The sequence below is a fragment of the Chelon labrosus genome (genome assembly GCF_963514085.1).
Source record: "Chelon labrosus genome assembly, chromosome: 23".
Classification (NCBI taxonomy): domain Eukaryota; kingdom Metazoa; phylum Chordata; class Actinopteri; order Mugiliformes; family Mugilidae; genus Chelon; species Chelon labrosus.
Genome location: NC_140356.1, coordinates 17,784,308 through 17,803,657, shown reverse-complemented (window position 1 = coordinate 17,803,657; position 19,350 = coordinate 17,784,308). Strand labels below are relative to the sequence as shown.

General features: G+C 41.1%; 1 protein-coding gene across 1 annotated transcript in view; it reads right to left on the bottom strand.

Moving 5' to 3' along the window:
• dgki (diacylglycerol kinase, iota) overlaps positions 1-19,350 on the bottom strand; it is a 66,108-nt gene that overhangs the window by 6,954 nt on the left and 39,804 nt on the right. Inside the window, exons 6-27 of the mRNA XM_084573006.1 lie at positions 19,255-19,320; positions 19,100-19,168; positions 17,034-17,150; positions 16,553-16,627; positions 15,627-15,722; positions 15,432-15,514; positions 14,690-14,750; positions 14,496-14,609; positions 12,019-12,144; positions 11,828-11,906; positions 11,524-11,579; positions 10,303-10,365; positions 8,303-8,376; positions 8,096-8,207; positions 7,904-7,990; positions 6,978-7,090; positions 3,164-3,264; positions 2,998-3,077; positions 2,704-2,748; positions 2,297-2,366; positions 482-522; positions 251-375 (exon numbers count right to left, since the gene is read on the bottom strand). Coding sequence (XP_084429132.1) covers positions 251-375; positions 482-522; positions 2,297-2,366; positions 2,704-2,748; positions 2,998-3,077; positions 3,164-3,264; positions 6,978-7,090; positions 7,904-7,990; positions 8,096-8,207; positions 8,303-8,376; positions 10,303-10,365; positions 11,524-11,579; positions 11,828-11,906; positions 12,019-12,144; positions 14,496-14,609; positions 14,690-14,750; positions 15,432-15,514; positions 15,627-15,722; positions 16,553-16,627; positions 17,034-17,150; positions 19,100-19,168; positions 19,255-19,320 — 1,853 coding nt within the window. The remainder of the gene's footprint in view (positions 1-250; positions 376-481; positions 523-2,296; positions 2,367-2,703; positions 2,749-2,997; positions 3,078-3,163; positions 3,265-6,977; positions 7,091-7,903; positions 7,991-8,095; positions 8,208-8,302; positions 8,377-10,302; positions 10,366-11,523; positions 11,580-11,827; positions 11,907-12,018; positions 12,145-14,495; positions 14,610-14,689; positions 14,751-15,431; positions 15,515-15,626; positions 15,723-16,552; positions 16,628-17,033; positions 17,151-19,099; positions 19,169-19,254; positions 19,321-19,350) is intronic.

The following is a 19,350-nucleotide window of genomic DNA, read 5'->3' as shown; positions in this document are numbered from 1 at the left end:
TATATGAATATTAGGCATTTGTTGTCTATAAATGATTAAGACTATTGTTTTTTACTTGTTACATGACATTTATTCAAAATATATGCATAGAAAACATGTATACAGTTACTTTATTCATTTATTTATGCTTCAACGCATGTGTAATTGTGAATATACTGTATGTATATCGGATCCTGACCTCATTCAGACATTCCCCGTTGAATAAATGTTATTTAATGTTCATTAAAAATGACCGTGTCTGCCGTCCTACCCGCCAGTAGGCTCCACCACCAGATCAGGCATCCCCGTGGACGCCCCCTGGTTCACCACGGGGCCCTCGTGATCCAGGATGAACACCTCGTCCTGACAAATCTCCGTCACAAAGTGGAGGTGCTCCTACAGACGGAGAATGGGAAAAACAAAACTGAATATAAACTCTGTAATTCACTGAAAGGTTTATAAAATAATAAAAAAAAAAAAGAAGTAGAAGGTAGTAACGTACCTGGGCCTTGTCGATGCGGTAGAAGCGGTCAGCTGATGTGGCTGCAGAGAAGAAACAGGAACATGAATAAGATAAAACTCGTGTTACTTTTGGAAACAGTAGTGAGTCAGTCTTCATAGGAAACCTCCAACCCACACGGACTGTGCTAAAAAAACAAAACAAAAAAAAAACAAAAAAAACTACAGGGTAAACACTGCCTGGCCAAAAAAATAAAAGTCGCCACCCAGACTTAACTAATCAAACAAGTAGGAGCCTCCTATTGGATAATTACTGCATGGGTGATTATCTTTCAGCTGTCAACAAGTTATTTAACCCCAACTGATGCAATGAGTAGCTTCTCATTTCTTAAACAACCATGTCTAAAGACACATCCTGTGGTCGTGGTAAAGATGTTAGTCAGTTTGAGAAGGGTCAAATCATTGGCATGCATCAAGCAGAGAAAATGTTCAAAGTACTGTAAGGAGATTGAAGAAACTACTAAAACTGGGTTAAGAACTGTCCAAGGCATTATTAAAAACTGGAAGGATAGTGGAGAACCATCAGGGTAAGAAGAGAGGCAGATGAAGTGATGCACCCATCATGCCTAGTGTCTACTGTACAAGCCTGTGGGGGCAGTGCTATGATCTGGGGTTGCTGCAGTTGCTCAGGTCTAGGTTCAGCAACATTATGTGTCCAAAGAATGAGGTCAGCTGACTACCTGAATATACTGAATGACCAGGTTATTCCATCAATGGATCTTTTTCTTCCCTGATGTTCACGGGCATATTCTACGGAGCCCCCGGAGGGACACTGTTAAAAAAAAAAAAAAAAAGGATGGACTTTTGCGAGATCCCGAGAAACAAAGTATTCCGGACCAGACCGGCGTTTCGTTGACGAAAGAAGAGGAGCAATGGAGGACGTTTTGGGGAGCTTCTTGAATTCAAGAGAGGTCCCAAAAGAGGACATAAGTCGAATGAAGAGAGACAAGGTGGGCATTTTTATCTCGCTGTATTTTAGGCCCATTTCAAAGTAAAATTCGCAAAAGTCCGTCATTTTTTTTTCCCCCGTGTCCCCTGGGGGGCTCTGTAATATTTCAAGATGACAATGTCAGGATTCATGGGGCTCAGATTGTGAAAGAGTGGTCCAGGGAGCATGAGACATCATTTTCACACATGGATTGGCCACCACAGAGTCCAGACCTTAACCCCATTGAGAATCTTTGGGATGTGCTGGAGAAGGCTTTGCTCAGTGGTCAGACTCTCCCATCATCAATACAAGATCTTGGTGGAAAATGAATGAAACACTGGATGGAAATAAATCTGGTGACACTGGAGAAGATTATGGAAACAATGTGACAGAGAATGTGCTGTAATCAAAGCTGAAGGAGGTAAAACAACCTTTTTTTTTTGGCCAGGCAGTGTAAATCTGTAAAGTCTGGGCCTTACAATGATTTACTTCATTCACCAATAATATTCTTGGAGTTTTCTAGGACATAACAATAGAATCTGGTATCAGTTACAGGTAAAACTTTGGGATTCTTCACGAGGAACTAAAATGCGTTTCTTGGAAAACCCCACTGAGCCTGCTGCCACTGCCAACTTCTAAACTTATTACCTGATTTTATTGAATTTTTATCTTGTTTACTGACTTTTCTGTCTCTTCAGTTAAATAATTTATGCATCAAGGTTAAAATAAAGGGTTTACTGTTGTGTGACGTTAAAGAAAATGAGAAATTAAGCGCTTAGTAGGGAAATCTGAGGAATGGGGATAGATATTTTTGATTTTTTTTGGTATAAAGTTAATCAAAGGTGCTATTTCTGTGTTTTTATCACTCACAATCTAGGAAACTCCAGTTGGGAGACAGTCTACTGGTTGAACTGGTCCTGGGGACACCTCTGCTCTCGTCCTGTAGATAAAGAGAACAACACTGTGATGCTTTATTCTCAATCAGCTAAATATATATTTTCAAGAAAATGAGACAGAGGAAGTAAGAAAGAGTTTCTGTTTGACGACATTAAGGAACACGATTGGGACATAACATAGTTTGTAGAGTTCAGAAATGTGCAGGGAAGTTATTCCATACAGGATTTTATCGGGTGTCAGTCTGTAAAGACAAGAGGTAGTTTGTTTGTAGTGTTTTGAGTTTAATGATTTATTTTAAAGGCTCCTAAATAATCCAGATACATGTCCAAATGTTCCAGTCTTTTTCTACCCTTGCAGAAAGACACCCTGGGGTCATATACCTGGTAGTGCACTCTGTGGCCAGTAGATGGCGCCTGGTGTAAATCCTAGCAAGCACAGCAAACAGGTTTCAGAGTTAACACACAGGTAAAGCATTTAGATCAACCAAAAACTTCCACAGATGTTACAGTCAGGTTAGCGAGACACTCGGCGCTCCGCGTGTCGCCTGTTCTGCTATAAATAACCGAGAGAGGAGAGATGACGCCGAGTGGATCATAAAATAATAATGAGGAGAGAGAAGGTGAAGAAGGGGAGGAGGAGGAGGAGAGAGACAAGTGATGATGAGCTGGACTTGCCTCTTGTAATCTGTCAATATAGAGTCTGCACGTTTCCAGGTCACAGTCGCCTCTCACCACCACTATGCCGACAGGGATGGCTGCAAAAACACAAACACAAACACACGCGTTAGGCCGTACAGTGATCGGGTTTGGCCACTCGAGGGCAGCAGAACCAAGCTCTCACAGATGTCTCGGAGTCGCTCCTTGTCGTACTGCAGCCGGTCGTACTCCTGGAGGCTGATCCGGTTCACTCGAAGACGCAGTCGATCGGGAACGGCGTGAGGGCTGGGGGAAAGAAAAGAAGAGAAAAAAGAAAGCGTGTACGTGCACACACACAATTCAGACATGCATACGATAATAGAAGCGTATATATATTTATATATGCATACATGCACGCACAGACACACGTAGACACGTCACAAACCAACATCTTCTGCAACATTTATTTGATTATTTTCTTATTTTCTAGCTGAGCTCTTTGAAATATTCGTGGAGGTTGTAAAAAGAAGTAAAAACTTCCTCCAGAAGTTCAGTATCAGAGGATAAAGAGCTCTGCCACGTGAACCTGTTTGAGTTTGAGGGCAGTTCGTCGCCTTGAGCGTGGATGGATGAATATCAGCGTCTAAACCAGGGTGGGCTGGTTAATCAGGGATCCACTCAGGCCCCGTTCAGACCTGGTATTAACAAGTGTCCTGACTTATTCAATCATACATATCATTATCAATAAAATAAAACGTCTGGAGCCACCACTCGAAATCTGATTTCATGCTCCATTACTCACATAAACGCAGACATCAGTTGAGGTGCTGTAGTATATAATATAAACAGCTGTTGTCTCTAAACAGTGGATCAGTTTAATCTATTGCTGTATCATAAAAATGAGCAGTACTGTTTGTTTGTATCTGGCCTCAGCATGGGGACCATGTGTGTGGGTAAAAACCAAGAGACTCTCACTCACTGATTGGATTTAAAAACTATGAAGACAGATGCAAGATGTGAAACTGGAGATAAGATATTGTGGGAAATAGCACAAGCTTCTAGTTTTAGTTCTAATTAAAACTGCGTCAGAACCGAAATATCTCTCACTGATTAAATCTGTAAATCAGTAGCGATCTCCAGCCGTACGGAAACCGCATGTGAAGTTATTATTTGTTTATATCCGCCCTGACGTCAATCAGAGACTTTCACAAAGCTCAGATTATAACTTGGACCCTGTCACCGCTGCGATGTCTGCAGCAGTGAAAGGCCTCAGTGTTTGTACTTTATAAGAATATTAATTATGAATATCTTGTGTATGTTCACACCTGTACGCTAAGCTGCCTAACTGCGATCAGATCACTCAGGGTCTCCATGTTAATACCAGGTCTGAACAGGTCTGAGCAGGTCTTCAACCTCAGTAAACTCACTGACATCTTACCTGGAACAGAAAGAGTGTGAAATCAAAGCTAACACCACTTTTATTCCTCTCAATCAAAGCTGAAGCAAGATAACAAGATACGGCAGCTTTTCAAGGGGGAAGGGTGAGGACATCAAGTGAGAACCAAGGCTTGGTGTAATAATAATAATAATAATAATAATAATAATACTAAGAGCAGAGCTCAGGGTAAAGTTAAAGGCAAAGGGACGACAGCGGGACAAACGACAAGACAAAATGCTGAAGCACAAAGAGACGTGGGAAGACTGCAGCATGCTGCCATACGCTCCCTTTAAGTTCACTTATACAGAACATACAGAACATACAGAACATACACGACACTGAAGGGTTTGACCAATATTTGAATATTTTAAATGAGCATGTTCTACTGTGTTCTGATTTTTAAGGAGGAAACGACAAGTTGACTAATTTAATGAATAAAAATAGATCAAATCTGAACACGCCATCGGTCATCAACTTTTAAATGCCAGAAAAAATTATTTAAAGAAGAAATTAAATAATAATAAAATACATAAAAAAATAAAAATTGGAAAAAGTATAATTCAGTATTAGTTTTTTAATATAATATTTTTTTTAGGATTATAAATTATATTAAAAGGGACGTTAAAAAGTGCTATTTTATGTCCTGTAATCAATCCAACTGAATATTTCTCCCTAACGCAATAGGAAAACATATAATTAAATATATTTTAATAAATACAAATAAAATAAAATACATTAAAATAAATGTTACAGAATATTAATATAATAATATACTGAATAACTGAATATTTCACCCCAACACAAAAGGTTAAGGAAAAGGTCAGGAAAAATTATAATTAAATATTTTTTTATAAATAAAATAAAATAAAATATTATATACTAATATACTGAATAACCGAATATGTCTCCCTGAAGAAAAAAAAAAATCTAATTAAATATATTTTTATACAAATAAAATAAAATAAAATGTACTGAATATTAATAGAATAATAAAGTGAATAATCGAATATTTCTCCCTAAAGGAAAAGGTTAGGAAAAATTATAACTAAATATGTTATTATACATAAAATAAAATAAAATGTACTTAATATTAATATAATACTGAATAACTGATATCACAACTGGCTAGTTTAATTAAAAGCGATCAGCTGATCAATTATTGGTCGAACCCGACACCAGGACGCCACCGAGTCGTCTGCTCACATAAACGTGACAGAGGGCTGAGGTACTTACACAGAGAAGGAGTCGGGGGGAGCAGAGAGGCGGCGCAGATCGGCTGCACACACCTTCTGAATACTACGGCCGCACACACGCACACACGCACACACGCACACACACACGCACACAGGAGAGAGGAGGAACAGATGACGGAGGAGGAGGAGGAGGAGGAGGAAGGAGGTATGAGATGAACAGAGGAGAGCAGAAGTAAAGAAGGAGAGGAGGAGAGAAAAGATGTGGAGGGAAGAGGAGAAAGGGAAAGTGGAGGAGATGAGGGGAGGAAAGGGGTGAGAGGAGTAAGAGAGGAGCCGAGGCAGAAGAAAGGGAGGAGGAAGGAGCAAGGAGGAAAGATGACAAGGAAAGGGAGAAGAAAGAGAGAAGAGGTGAGGGAGAGACAAGAAAAAGGAGGAAAAGATATGGAGGGGATGTAAGACGATGAGAAGAGATGGGAAGGAAAGGAAAAGAGGAAGAGGAGAAAAGAGGACGAGAAGGAGGGAGGAGGAAATAAGGAGAGTGGAAGAGGGGAGGAGACAAGAGGAGAAAAGTTGAGAAGCAGAGGATGGACAGGGGACACAAGACAAGGAGGAGAGAAGACAAGGAAAGGGAGAAGAGGGGGATGGAGTGAAGCAGAGAAGTAGAGGATACAGGAAGAAGAGAAAGGAAGGGAGGAAAGACAAGGAGAGAACAAGAAGGAGGAGGGAGGAAGAAAAAAGGAGAGGAGAGAAGAAGAGGAGGTGAAAAACAAAACAAAAAGAAACAAGGAAAGCGGAGGAGGGGAGAAAAGATAACAAGTATAAACAAGGAGAGGATGGAGAGACATGAAGGAAGGGGAACAGAAGAAAGGAGACGAAGAAGTGAAAATGAACGAGAAGGATGAAGAAGAGGAGGAGGGACAGACGGAGAGAAGCCCAGAGGTAAGTTGACACAAACAGTGAGAGCACAGAGAACAGCAACAGAGCAGAAATCTACTGTAACTTTACTGAGAATAGAGGCACAGATAAAACAGACAGAGATGTACATGAAGGATGATTAGTGCTACAGGGACGGAGGAGTGTTAGTAGCCACACAGTCTCAGATCTCTTTTATTTATTTATTTATTTATTTGTTAATTAACTAAGCCCTGACAGGAGATCAAAACTGGCGACAGAGCCAGAGCGGAGAGGAAACCTCTAATGTGGCTGATGTTGAGATTAGCTCCAACGCTACGCTCTGGTTTGGCTGAAGACAAGAGATGGATGTGGGGCATGGAGAGGAGTGAATGTCAGCTCCCACTAAACAGATTGTATGACTCACTTTTTTTTTTTTTAACAACACTGCTGGCCTACTTCCTCGTCCTGTATCGGTGTGTGTGTGTGTGACTCACTCGTTCAGCAGGGGCACCGAGGTGCGCCTCTTGCTCTTCTGGACCATGTTGGCCTGATTTCGGAGGGAGATGCGGAGGGTGGATGGAGCCAGTCGACACGGCTCGCCGTCCACCTACGCACCAAAGAAGAAAGAAGAAAGAAGAAAGAAAAAAGAAAGAAAATGAAGCGGGGTCACTGCTGAAAACACAAAGCGGTAATAATTCATTAGGAGGTAATAATAGTCCTGCAGCGGTTGATGTTGGCTGGTTACATCTGAGCTGAGCAGATGTATGAGCCTCCGTAATGACCGGAGGATGAAAATAGAGCTGCAGGTTATTAATCAGTGACAACTTCATGAGTTTCTCTTGTTTCAGGATTCAATAATTTTGGATTATATGTTAAGATTTTGTTGGATTTATCAACAGAACGTGACCAGATTGATCCTTTAATTAGGGTTATCTGATTTATTCATCTTTTTATAATTCAGCTGGTGGAAAATAAACATTTTTTATCATTATTCTTTACTTAAAAACCTGCTGCTCTACCCTCTCGTGCTGGGTTCTAATCCATCGGCCGACTGGGTCCTTTCTGTGTGGAGTTTACATGTTCTCCCTGTGTCTGTGTGGGTTCTCTCCAGGTTCTCCAGCTTCCTCCAGCTGATTCTAAATTGGCCATAGGTGAGTGTGAATGGTTGTCTGTCTCTCTCTGTGTTAGCCCTGTGATAGACTGGAGACCTGTCCAGGGTGTACCCCACCTCTCGCCCAATAACAGCTGGGATAGACTCCAGCCCCTCTCCCCCCATGACCCTCCAGAGGACAAGCGGTTACAGAAGATGAATGAATGAATGTTTTTTAAACCGTTTGTTGAGCTGTAGTCTAGTTTTGAATCTTATATATAGATTATATATAGATTATAAATAATCTGTCAGTGAGTGGTCCACAGTCACCTGAACAGGTACAGTCTTGAAGGTGGTGAGGACGACTTCTCTGCACTGGTGGAGTCTTTCTCCGTGACCTCCGACCTGTAGCGCCGCCTGGTGGACGAGACAGAGAAAGAAAGAGACACAAAAATAAGCGTTTGATTTTCTGTTTTTTATTTATTTTTTGTTTTAAATTATTCATTCTGTTGTTTTTCTCACCAGCGAGGCCATGGTGAACCCGATGACCTCGATGCAGCCGTCGTCGTGGCGCTGAGGCTCGAAGTCTCGGTGGTCGCCCGTGTTTCCCCACGGCATGGTGCCGGCACAGTACCTGCACACGCGTGTTAAACATTTCAGACATTTCAAACATGTAAACCTCTAGCTCTCCGGATTAAATTAAATTAAATGACAGTAGAAGACGCCTACCTGGGAATGTTTAGAAATACTATGCACTGGAATTTCAGCTCCTGGATCTTGGGAGTCAGGTCTGTACCATCGCACTGTGAACCACAGAGAGGTCGTCACTGAGAGTCACTTGTTTCTGCTCTGCTGTGTTATCTCAGTCAGTCTCTTAGAAAGTGGGTCTCAAGGATCCACCTGTGCAGCAGCCTATTGTCACTCTAAGCTCCTTCATGTGGCTTTGAGCTCGACTTGATTATTTTTCTGAATACCCTGCTTTAAAATAGTCAACAATAGTCAAGTAATGTGGATCTAAACTAGTTAAAAGATACACACCGTTGCCAAATATCATAGCAAAAAGCACGAAGAAATACAACTTGAGCAGGACACCTTTGTCCCTTTAGGGTTAAGTTTGTTTCCATGTTTGGAGAAATTCTCCTCTCAGCTCATTAAAGAATAAATCTGGTTATTTCTTTTTTGTCCCACAAAACCTAACCCAGCAACAAGTGGTGCCTTTGTCTCCAAGCCTGATCTTATTCCTCTGCGTCATTCGCCTCCATTGTTGTTCAGAAACTATTAAAAACACATCAGTGAGCTGTAGTTTTGCTGCTGCTGCTGCTGCTATAAATACTCAGAAGAGAAACAAAAGCACAATTCCCCCCTGTCTGAGTTTGTTCAAAAAAACTGCAGATTCCAGATGTATTTAGTAAACTATTTATTTATTAATCCAATCTGTCCAGTCTCCTGCAATCACATGCTCCTTTTAAGGTCACTGATGACCGCTTGCTTCTGCACAGCTTGGTAAACACAGCCGCCTTCCACCAACTACTGGACTAGGAGAGATTTTAGTTGATATTATATCGCTCCAAAACAGACATTTAAACAAACTGGTGGTCAGCTCTGTGGCTAGAGAGTACATGTTTATTCAAACTGTGTCCACAACAAACTTATGTTTTAGCAGGTCTGGAGTCACTCCGTTGGGAACCAGTTATGCTCTGGCTAAAGATCTGCCGGGCCGAGGCTGAAACACGTCCAAGACTCTCATTCTGAAATCAATCTGGCTACACCAGCGTATAGATAAGTAAAGATGATATTTATCTCTTAAAGATTGTTTCACCAGAAGAAGCTGGCTTCAAAACGACCGTCCCACTGCGAGTCTCTTTATCAGGACTGTTAATCACATACACTCCATGGGACGGATGACCTACTTCATACACTTAGGAAAAGAAATTGGAGAAAAACTTTGGAGGAAAAGGGTTTATGTACAGCTTTTTATTTTATTTTGGTTGGTGTATAATCCCATTACCTCTGCTCCTGCTCAATTTTACATTTGTGCTTTTATGATAAACAGATAATAAATAAGATATAAATCAGTCCCTCTCTCTGTTTCTATACTATAAATAAAACAACCTGCTTTGATTCACAAATCCCTGTTAATTAAGTTTGAGAGCTGCTTATTTTTTAAAAATTGTGTTTTAATTCATTATTTCTTCCTCTTCCTCCTTGTCTTTGTGCTGATTGCTCTTTGTACAACACTTTGTTGTTTTTAAATGAGCTTTCATGAATAAAATAGACGCTGACAATTATCTTAAAAAATGTATGTCTTGAGGGAAGAGAGCCAGAATCAGTGCCTGGAAGCAAGAGGTCGTCTTTTATTTTTTTATTTTTTTGACGACGCCATACATAATAAAGTAGTATAGTCGTAGTGTATAATAAACTATAACATCCAGTTAAGGTCAATGTGTAATAAGCTGTGATCTTAGTCATATCCAGGGTCTGATATTTTACTACTTCTCGACATCTTCAGTCGTCTAACTCTGGTGTAGATGTCGAGGTCAGTTACAGAACAGAGAGGTGTTGGACTTGTTAAGACATTTGTTGCTCTGCTGGAGGACGCTCCGTTTAAAAGGCAGTTGAAGGACGGACGTTTTAATCACCCGGCCGACCTGCTGCCCAGACATGTCGACACGGAAAGACGATACACGCCGAGAGAGAGAGAGAGAGAGAGAGAGTGTGTTAACACTCACCACCACTCTGACGTGCTTGGACAAATCCCTGGAGCTCCTCTGGAGGAAATCTGAGAATGCAGCCTGCACGCACACACACATAAACAGAGAAAGGGACCCAATCATACAGAATTAAGCTTCATTACATTTCCCTCGTTAAATAGAGATAGCTCCCTGCGCGCTTCCGCTACGACTCCCGCCCATCATTTCTTCCTTCCAACTCTCAGCCTTCAATGGAGAATCAAAAACTTGAGTTTGGAGCTTTAGCTCTGGATCAATTGGTATTCACTAACTATGAATGTAACGAACAAAAGGTCAAAATGAATAATTGAAAACCATGACATTTGTTTAGGGAGTATATAAGATGCATATTGAGCCACTGACACTGTTAGTTATTGATCTAAAATCACTGAGTTGGAAAGAATTCATTCAGGAACAAGTAGGTAGAAATATTTAGTACTATAACTTATAGACTTTTTCCTGTCTCATCCAGTAATCTCCCTGTTAAAGACAGTAGTTAGCCTTCATCTGCATTCTTTCTTCTTGCCCCTCATTCTCACGTCTCTGAAGCTTAGTTTATACTCTACTATTTATGCTGCTAAAACACCGTCGGGCTCTGTTGAGTGTCTCTTTGTTCTTCAAACGGTGCTGACTGGAAGTAAACAGCGTTAACGGATACTTTTACTAAATCACAGCATCACAGGAAAGAGAGAAGATGCATGAGATGTTTTGCAGGAGGAGGAAGGAGGGAGAAAGTTGAAACAAGAACAACTGGTCTTCTTGGGGTGTCTTGAAGACGTTTCATCCAAGTTTATTATTCATCACATGCATGCCGTGCAGGTACAGCAGCAGTGAAACGAGAAATGCAACAACCCACACTGTGCAAAGTTTAATAGGGTAAAGAATAAAAATGTCATCTTATGCTAGATTCATGCTTCTGCGTCCGATATATGTACGGCATAGATTGATGTTCACCTCTCCAGAAATGTAAATACACATCGTGAGCGGCACAGACCTCAAGAGAAGCTCAACAGAACCGACGAGCTGCAGACTGAAGATAGTGGCGTAGTTACATAAGTAGTATTTATACCGGCATGTGCAATTAACGCACATATGTTCAGTGATTTGACCCTCGGCTCGACCTGTAGTTTGGGAAATCAGGAAGCGGCGCAGCTGAAACTTCTGCCTGTGAGCGATTAGGACAGTTAAGGAGAATGAATAAAACAAAAAGAAGTCACTCACTCCTGCATAGAACATCTTGTTGCGGAAGCGACTGTTAAACTTTTCTGGGTTGGCCTCTGCAACGACACAATGAGAGAACACATTAAACCCGCCGCAAAGACGGTGGATTAAAAGGAAAAACAAATCACGGAGGCGTAAAGTAACAGAGAGAGGGTCTGATTCATTCAGTCATGCATGAAAGTGTTTTAATAATTTATTGTATTCTGCTTATGTTTATTTTCGCCAGCAACGGAGGAGGATGCATTAACGGGAGCGAGAAGGATTTAATGGAATATGAAAAGAGAAAAGTTAAGTTTTCAGAGACCTCTGGACTCGTGGAACTCCAGCGTGACGTGAGCGTCGAATCCGAGGCTGAAGTAGTTGTTGAAAACGTTCAGAGGCAGCTGGGGACACAAATATTAAAGTGAGAGTCTTCATTTATTCCACCTGGTGGAGCAACGTCTCTGTCCATGTGGACCTTGTCCTCATAGTGTAGCTGGTATCAGACACACTGACCTTCTGCGTGCCCTCCTCTGGCTGGACGGCACTCTTCTCTACCAGGAGGTTCCACCTGTCCAGCTGCACCACCGAACCGTCCTCCACGTGACACAGGACTTTGGACACGGGCTCGTCTGTGTAGCCCTGCAGCCAGAGAGACAAACACAGTCATCAGCTTAAGTGTTGTGATGCACAACTTAATACTTTCCAGTAGGAGTCAAAAAGTATGTTCCTCTATGTTACACATGTCATAAATGATAGAACAGAAAGATGAAGAGGAAAGGAAAGGAAATAAATGGTAAGGAATGGAAAGGAAACGATGAGGAAGGAAAAGAAAGGAAAAGAAAGGAAATAAATGGTAAAGAACAGGCAATGGGAAAGGAAAGGAAAGGAAAGGAAAGGAAAGGAAAGGAAAGGAAAGGAAAGGAAATAAATGGTAAGGAATGGGCAAAGCAAACTATGGGAAAGGAAAGGAAAGGAAAGGAAAGGAAAGGAAATAAATGGTAAGGAATGGGCAAAGCAAACTATGCTAAAGGAAAGGAAAGGAAATAAATGGTAAGGAATGGACAAAGGAAAAAATGGGAAAGAAAAGGAAAGGAAAGGAAAGGAAAGGAAATAAATGATAAGGAATGGGCAAAGCAAACTATGGGAAAGGAAAGGAAATAAATGATAAGGAATGGAAAGGAAACGATGAGGAAGGAAAAGAAAGGAAATAAATGGTAAAGAACGGGCAATGGGAAAGGAAAGGAAAGGAAAGGAAAGGAAAGGAAAGGAAAGGAAATAAATGGTGAGGAATGGGCAAAGCAAACTATGGGAAAGGAAAGGAAAGGAAAGGAAATAAATGGTAATGAAAGGGCAAATGAAACAATGAGGAAAGGAAAGGAAAGGAAAGGAAAGGAAAGGAAAGGAAAGGAATGGTAAGGAATGGGCAAAGCAAACTATGGTAAAGGAAAGGAAAGGAAAGGAAAGGAAATAAATGGTAATGAAAGGGCAAATGAAACAATGAGAAAGGAAAGGAAAGGAAAGGAAATAAATGGTAAGGAATGGGCAAAGCAAACAATGAGGAAGGAAAAGAAAGGAAAAGAAAGGAAAGGAAATAAATGATAAGGAATGGGCAAAGGAAACAATGGGGAAGGAAAGGAAAGGAAATAAATGGTAAGGAATGGGCAAAGCAAACTATGGGAAAGGAAAGGAAAGGAAAGGAAAGGAAGGAAAGGAAAGGAAAGGAAATAAATGGTAAAGAACGGGCAAAGCAAACAATGGGAAAGGAAAGGAAAGGAAAGGAATGGAAAGGAAAGGAAATAAATGGTAAGGAATGGGCACAGCAAACTATGGGAAAGGAAAGGAAAGGAAAGGAATGGAAATGAAAGGAAATACATGATAAGGAATGGGCAAAGGAAACAATAGGGAAGGAAAAGAAAGGAAAAGAAAGAAAAGGAAATAAATATTAAAACATGGGCAGAGGATACAAAGGGAAAGAAAAGAAAAAGAAAGAAAGAAAGGACAGGAAAGGACAGCAGCAGCAGCAGCAGCAGCAGTTCCACTAATTAATCACACGGTGGATCAAAGCCTCTATCTCTCTCTGAGTATCAGGATGTTTTTTCTTCGAGGAGCTCTGGAAGTCATTCACGTGTCCTTGGTTCATCACTCAGCACATTTTACAGCTCCCTGCTCTCAGCCACACTATAAACTGGGTCCACTCTCACTGAAATAAATACTTTTGAGACTAAAACGCAACCTTCTAATATTCCTCACTGTCATTTTTAATGTACGACCTATAATCCAAATAAAGTGTTTTATATATTAATCAGAAAAAACATGCTGGAAAACATTTGTTCATGTTTTACCAGTAAATGAGAGCATACATCATGTTTTATTATTTAAGTTCCTGCTACTCCACGCTGCACCGCCATAAACCAGAGGAGGTTTGATTTTGTTCGCTCCTGAGAACGAGGAAGCATTAGGAGTATCTTTTTGCCGTCAGATTTGACTTTGTGTTATAGTTAATGCGGCTTTGACTGTGGATAAAAAAAAAAGGGATTACGGGACACGTCTATCATGTCGACAGCTTTTCTTGATGCGTTGTTGCTCTAAAGAGGTCAAACAAGGGTTAAATGTTAGAGGATGGGATGCACAGGAAGAGCCCTCTCTTGGACATCCTGGAATGTGGGTGAGTGAGTTATTTTGGTGCTGCAGAGGTATCCTAGATTTATTTTAATAATCTGTCTGTGTTTATAAATTAATGTAGATTTATTTTTTACGTATCAGCAGCACCAACTCCTGCAATTTTTAAACGGCCTTTATACTCTTTGTTCTCATAAATATCTTAAAATCACTCGGTGCAGACATAATTGCACTGCGATCTCATTTATTTTAATCCTGCTGTGCAGAAATTACCTGAACCTCAGAGTCATTAAACACACAATGGCGTGGCAGGATCAAACTGCACGCCGTCCGTCAACTCTGCAGCGAAGAAGTCAAGGTTAGGAACTCACCCCGCCCCAGTTGAGCGTCCTGGCGAGGTCATTTCCTGTTCCCAGAGGAAGCACAGCGACTGGAGGCTGGGGGTTCATCTGCAGCTCATCGAGAGCCGACAGGATCCACCCCACCTACGGGAGGAACATGCACTCGACGTGAAAGCTGCAGGAAATTGTAAATAAAACGCAGAGAAGTGTGAACCGAGCCTCACCGTGCCGTCTCCTCCGCAGGCGAGGATCCTCAGATTTGGCACTTTGCGATACAACTCCAACCTAAATAGTCACAAAAGTAGAATAAAAAAAGGGAGTTCTTCAGCTGAAAGTGGTGCTGATTGGTGTTGAGTGGGTGTAATCGGACATATAAAGTGCTAAAACCGTGTGCTGTTTGAATAAAAGGATAATGACTGAAAGCTGGAGAGAGGAGATCTAGTAGTTTTTGCTCTGTTTGTGCTTGATCGGGACGTCCCTACGTTAAACCCTGAAGAAGACCACACTGACTGCCACTTCTGTCAGATAAGAACAGGAAACTGAGGCTACAATTAGCAAGAGCGGTGGACAGTAGAAGATAAAATGCAGCTCAGATTATACGGTCAGAGGTTGCTGTAAACAACATTAAAGTACAGGTAGCTAGTGGTTTAATGGTGTGAAGGATATTTTCTTGGACCTTTTGTACCAACCTATCATTGTTTAAATGCCAAAGCCTACTTGAGCTTTGTTGCTGACCACTGTCCATCTTTTTATGACCACAGTGTACCCATCTTCTTATGGCTACTTCCAGCAGATCACCTCTGGGATTTGGTGGATCTGCATCATTAATCTGCAGCAACTAAGTGAGGCGATCATGTCAAAATGGGCCAAACTCTCAAAGGAAAGTTTCCAGCACCTTGTTTGAAACTACGCCACAGGTCCAACTCTGTACTAGCAAGTGTTGGTGTGCCTAATAATATCACTTACGCCTCCCGCAGTCCACCCTGCGACAGGTCAAAGACTTGCCGTGGGTTTAAAATCCACATAAACATCTGTAACACCTTGGCACCCTACACACACAGAGAGAGAGAGTGAGAGAAAAAATGAAATGCAGGCTCCTCTAGTAAAATATCCTCGCCATAAAATAAAATAACTCTCTAGGAGATGAAAACGTTTGCTGACCTGGTTGCCTCCACTCTTGGGATTGACAAAAACCAAGATGGGCTTCATGAGAGGAGAGGGGAGAGGCTTCAACATGAACGGACGCCATTTAGACTCCTAAAGAGACGGAGAGGAATAAAATCTTTACAGTCCCACACAGTATTTAAGTATTGTATGTAATAGATAGCACTGAAACCTTGAGATTTTTATGTTTTTTTGAAGATTTAATTTAATTATTAATTATTATCATATGACACATATAATGGGCATGCATTTAATTTAATTTAATTTAATTTAATTTAATTTAATTTAATTTAATTATGGCACTTGCAACTGACATTTTAATATCATTTTTCAATGATATTAAATTAAATCAAATTAAATTAGATGACATTTTATATTTTTTCACATTTAAAAAAAATATTTTAACTTAATTTAATTATTTACTATTATTCATATGACACTTATAATGGCCATTTTTAAACATTTATTTAATGTATGCAATTTAATGTTATGTAACTTAATGTAATTCATTAATTTAATTCCTTAAACTGAATTTAATTGAATTTAACCGAATTTGTATTTTTATTTTTTTCTACATTTTATTTACATGTAATGGACATTTATCATTTTTCTTTTTTTTTTTATATTTTAACTTATTTTTATGATATGATATGATAATATGACACGTATACTGCATGTATATAATATTAAAGAAAACAATACACCAAAGAATCCTGAAGTAAACACAGACTGATGACAACTAATGATTATTTTCATTAAATAACCGAAATAACCCCAGAAACACCAGCAGAGATTCATCGATCTGTGTCGGCGGCTGACGAGCCTCATGTAGCTCATGTACCGAGCACACGCTGGGTCACATTTATAGACCAGACGAAAGGTTAAAAACTTCTCTGTCGGCCCAGAGTCATAATATTACTTACATCCAGTCCCTTCTTGCTTGTCCTTCGTTTGAAAGACGTCCGCTTTTTTCTCCTGGCAGAGTTCTTAAGTGAGCTCTAGGGCACAAACACACACACCGAGCTCGGTGGTTAGTTCACTGTCACCGCGTCCCTTATGATGGTAATTAAAAGTGCAATGAAGCATGTGATGTGACGGAGGGATATATATTTATATATATATGAGTGTGTGTAATAACAGAGACACAAACCGGCGCTTCCCTCAGACAGATCAGACGCGTGTCAGCTCACATCACGTCCAAAGCGACACACACGTTAGCGACAACGCCTTCTTCTAGGGTTTTAAATTTAGATCCAACAAAGTCGTTTCACATCACTGTCACAAAATGACAGCTACTGAACTTCATCAGCGAGCAGACTGACCGGAGAGGGAGCGCTGTAGTTTTAGAGTGTGTGTGTGTGTGTGTTCAGATGTGAGTGTGTGTTCAGACGTGAGTGTGTACACCTGTGGTTTCCTGACTTTGATGATCCAGGAGGGAGGTACTATGACTCCAGCGTGGGCCCCCAGAGAACACGGCTCCTCGATCTGGTGCAGCATGAAACACGTCACCTTGTTGTGGAACTGCAGAAAAAAAAACACGTTTATTTATTTATTTATTTATTTAATGGCGTCATCCTGAATTATTTTAAAGGATCATTTCACACTAATGACGACGATATAATCTCCTCTATAAACTGTCACTTACTTGTTGTAGTGTATTTTATTTATACGACACAAGTGATAAGAGGTAGATTTACACCTATCAGCCGTAACATTATGACCTAATATTGATCTAATATTGTCATGGTGCCCTTTTTGCTGCTAAAACAGTCGAGGCATGGACTCCTCTAGAGCTGTAAAGGCGTCCTGTGGCATCTGGGACCAAGATCCTTCAAGTCCTGGAAGTAACGAGGTGGGGTCTCCATGCACTGGACTTTTTTGGCCCATACATGCTCGATTGCATTTGGGAGCCAAGTCAACACCTTGAACTCACTGTCAAACCATTCCTGAACCGTTTTAGCTTTGTAGCAGAGAATACGGTTTCTGTGAAAAGGTCTGCAGCAACGCTCAGGTAGGTCGTATGTGTCAAAGTCACATCCACGCGAAAAGTAGGACCCAAAGGTACCACGTCGTCTTTCCAGGTAAATAATGATTCATCAGAACTGGACCACAGAGTCGTTGGAAGCAGGTGTTCTGGTCTGATGTGTCCATTGTAAGAGCTTGTCTGTTGGATGGTCAGCCTTTAATAATCCATGTGCACCAACGACCCTGTCTCTGGTTCACCTCTTTCGCTTCCTTAAACCACTTTTGATAGATACCAAACATCCAACAAGAGCTTTTTAGGATGCTCTGCTCCACTCGTCTAACCATCATAAGTTCTCCCTTGTCCAAGTCTCTAAAACCCTTCAACTTGTCAATTCTTCTCGCTTCTATCATCAAATTTGAGGACAAAATGTTCACTTGCTGTCTGATATATCTCATGACAGACAGTAGCCATGATAACAAGATAGTCACTTCACATTGTGGCTGATTTGTGCTTATACAGAACGTCTACAAATGTGTGGATATTGGTTTTCTTTGTGCTCTCTTTCGACCAGTCACAGGCCTGTAGGAGGCGAGTGGCCTTTTAAAGGTCACATCCCCAACAGACCAACACCCACACCTCCACAGGGCGACAAGTGTTGAGGTCTGAGGCGCAACTTTCTACTTATAAGAGGATTTATTTAGCTACTTCTTTATGTGCAGCGCCTATTCTCTACATTGCCACCTCTTTACCTTGAGAGATCAAACATTTCTGCTGCTAGTTGTGCACCAAATACAACATATAATAGAGAAATCCACCCACATTTGTACTGAGACTGCAAACATAAACACCAAAGGGTCAAAGAAATATGAATCTACCCAAATGAAAATGAAAATGATCCTAAATACATGTAAAACTGTCAACAAACAAAGGAGAACCAGAATAAGACGTCTTGTTAACATTGATGCTTTGCTTCAGTGTCACTGTCAGTCCTCTGGCTCCAGCCTTGAGACAACTTATTGATTATTTATACAACAGTGTCCTCAGATATAATTATCAGCGAGGTGTATATTCATTCATTCATTTTCATCCACTTATCCGAGGTCGGGTCACGGTGGCAACAGGCTAAGTAGGGAACTCCAGACGTCCCTCTCCCCAGCAACACATTCCAGCTCTTCCCGGGGGGAATCCTGTGGCGTTCCCCGGCCAGGCGAGATATATAATCCCTCCAGCGAGTTCTGGGTCTGCCCCGGAGTCTCCTCCAGGCTGGACGTGCCCGGTAAACCTCCACAGGGAGGCGCACAGTGGGCAATCATAACAAAATGCCCGAACCACCTCAGCTGGCCCGATTTGATGCGAAAGAGCAGCGGTTCTACTCTGAGCTCCCTCTGAATGTCTCATTTCAGCCGTTTGTAACCGCGATGCCATTCTTTCGGCCACTACCCACAAATAAACACCGTTTTTCTCTTTCTCTGCATCTGATTAATACAGACGATGATTTACTTACAGCTTGTTTGCACCAGGAACAGCTGATGGCGATGATTTCTTTACTGTGGAAGAACTTCTGTTGAAAACTCTGCAGAAAAAGTGAAAAGCCAACAGTTAACGACACTAACCACAACGCTTTTTTTACTGTGTTGGTGTTTCTGTGTGCGCAGTCACCTTTCCACATTGTCTGCATTTCCCTTCCTGTCTTCGCCGGTGAACCCAGTGATGTCTCAGTATGTTCTGAAAGAGAAAATGTTGATTTGTCAGTGA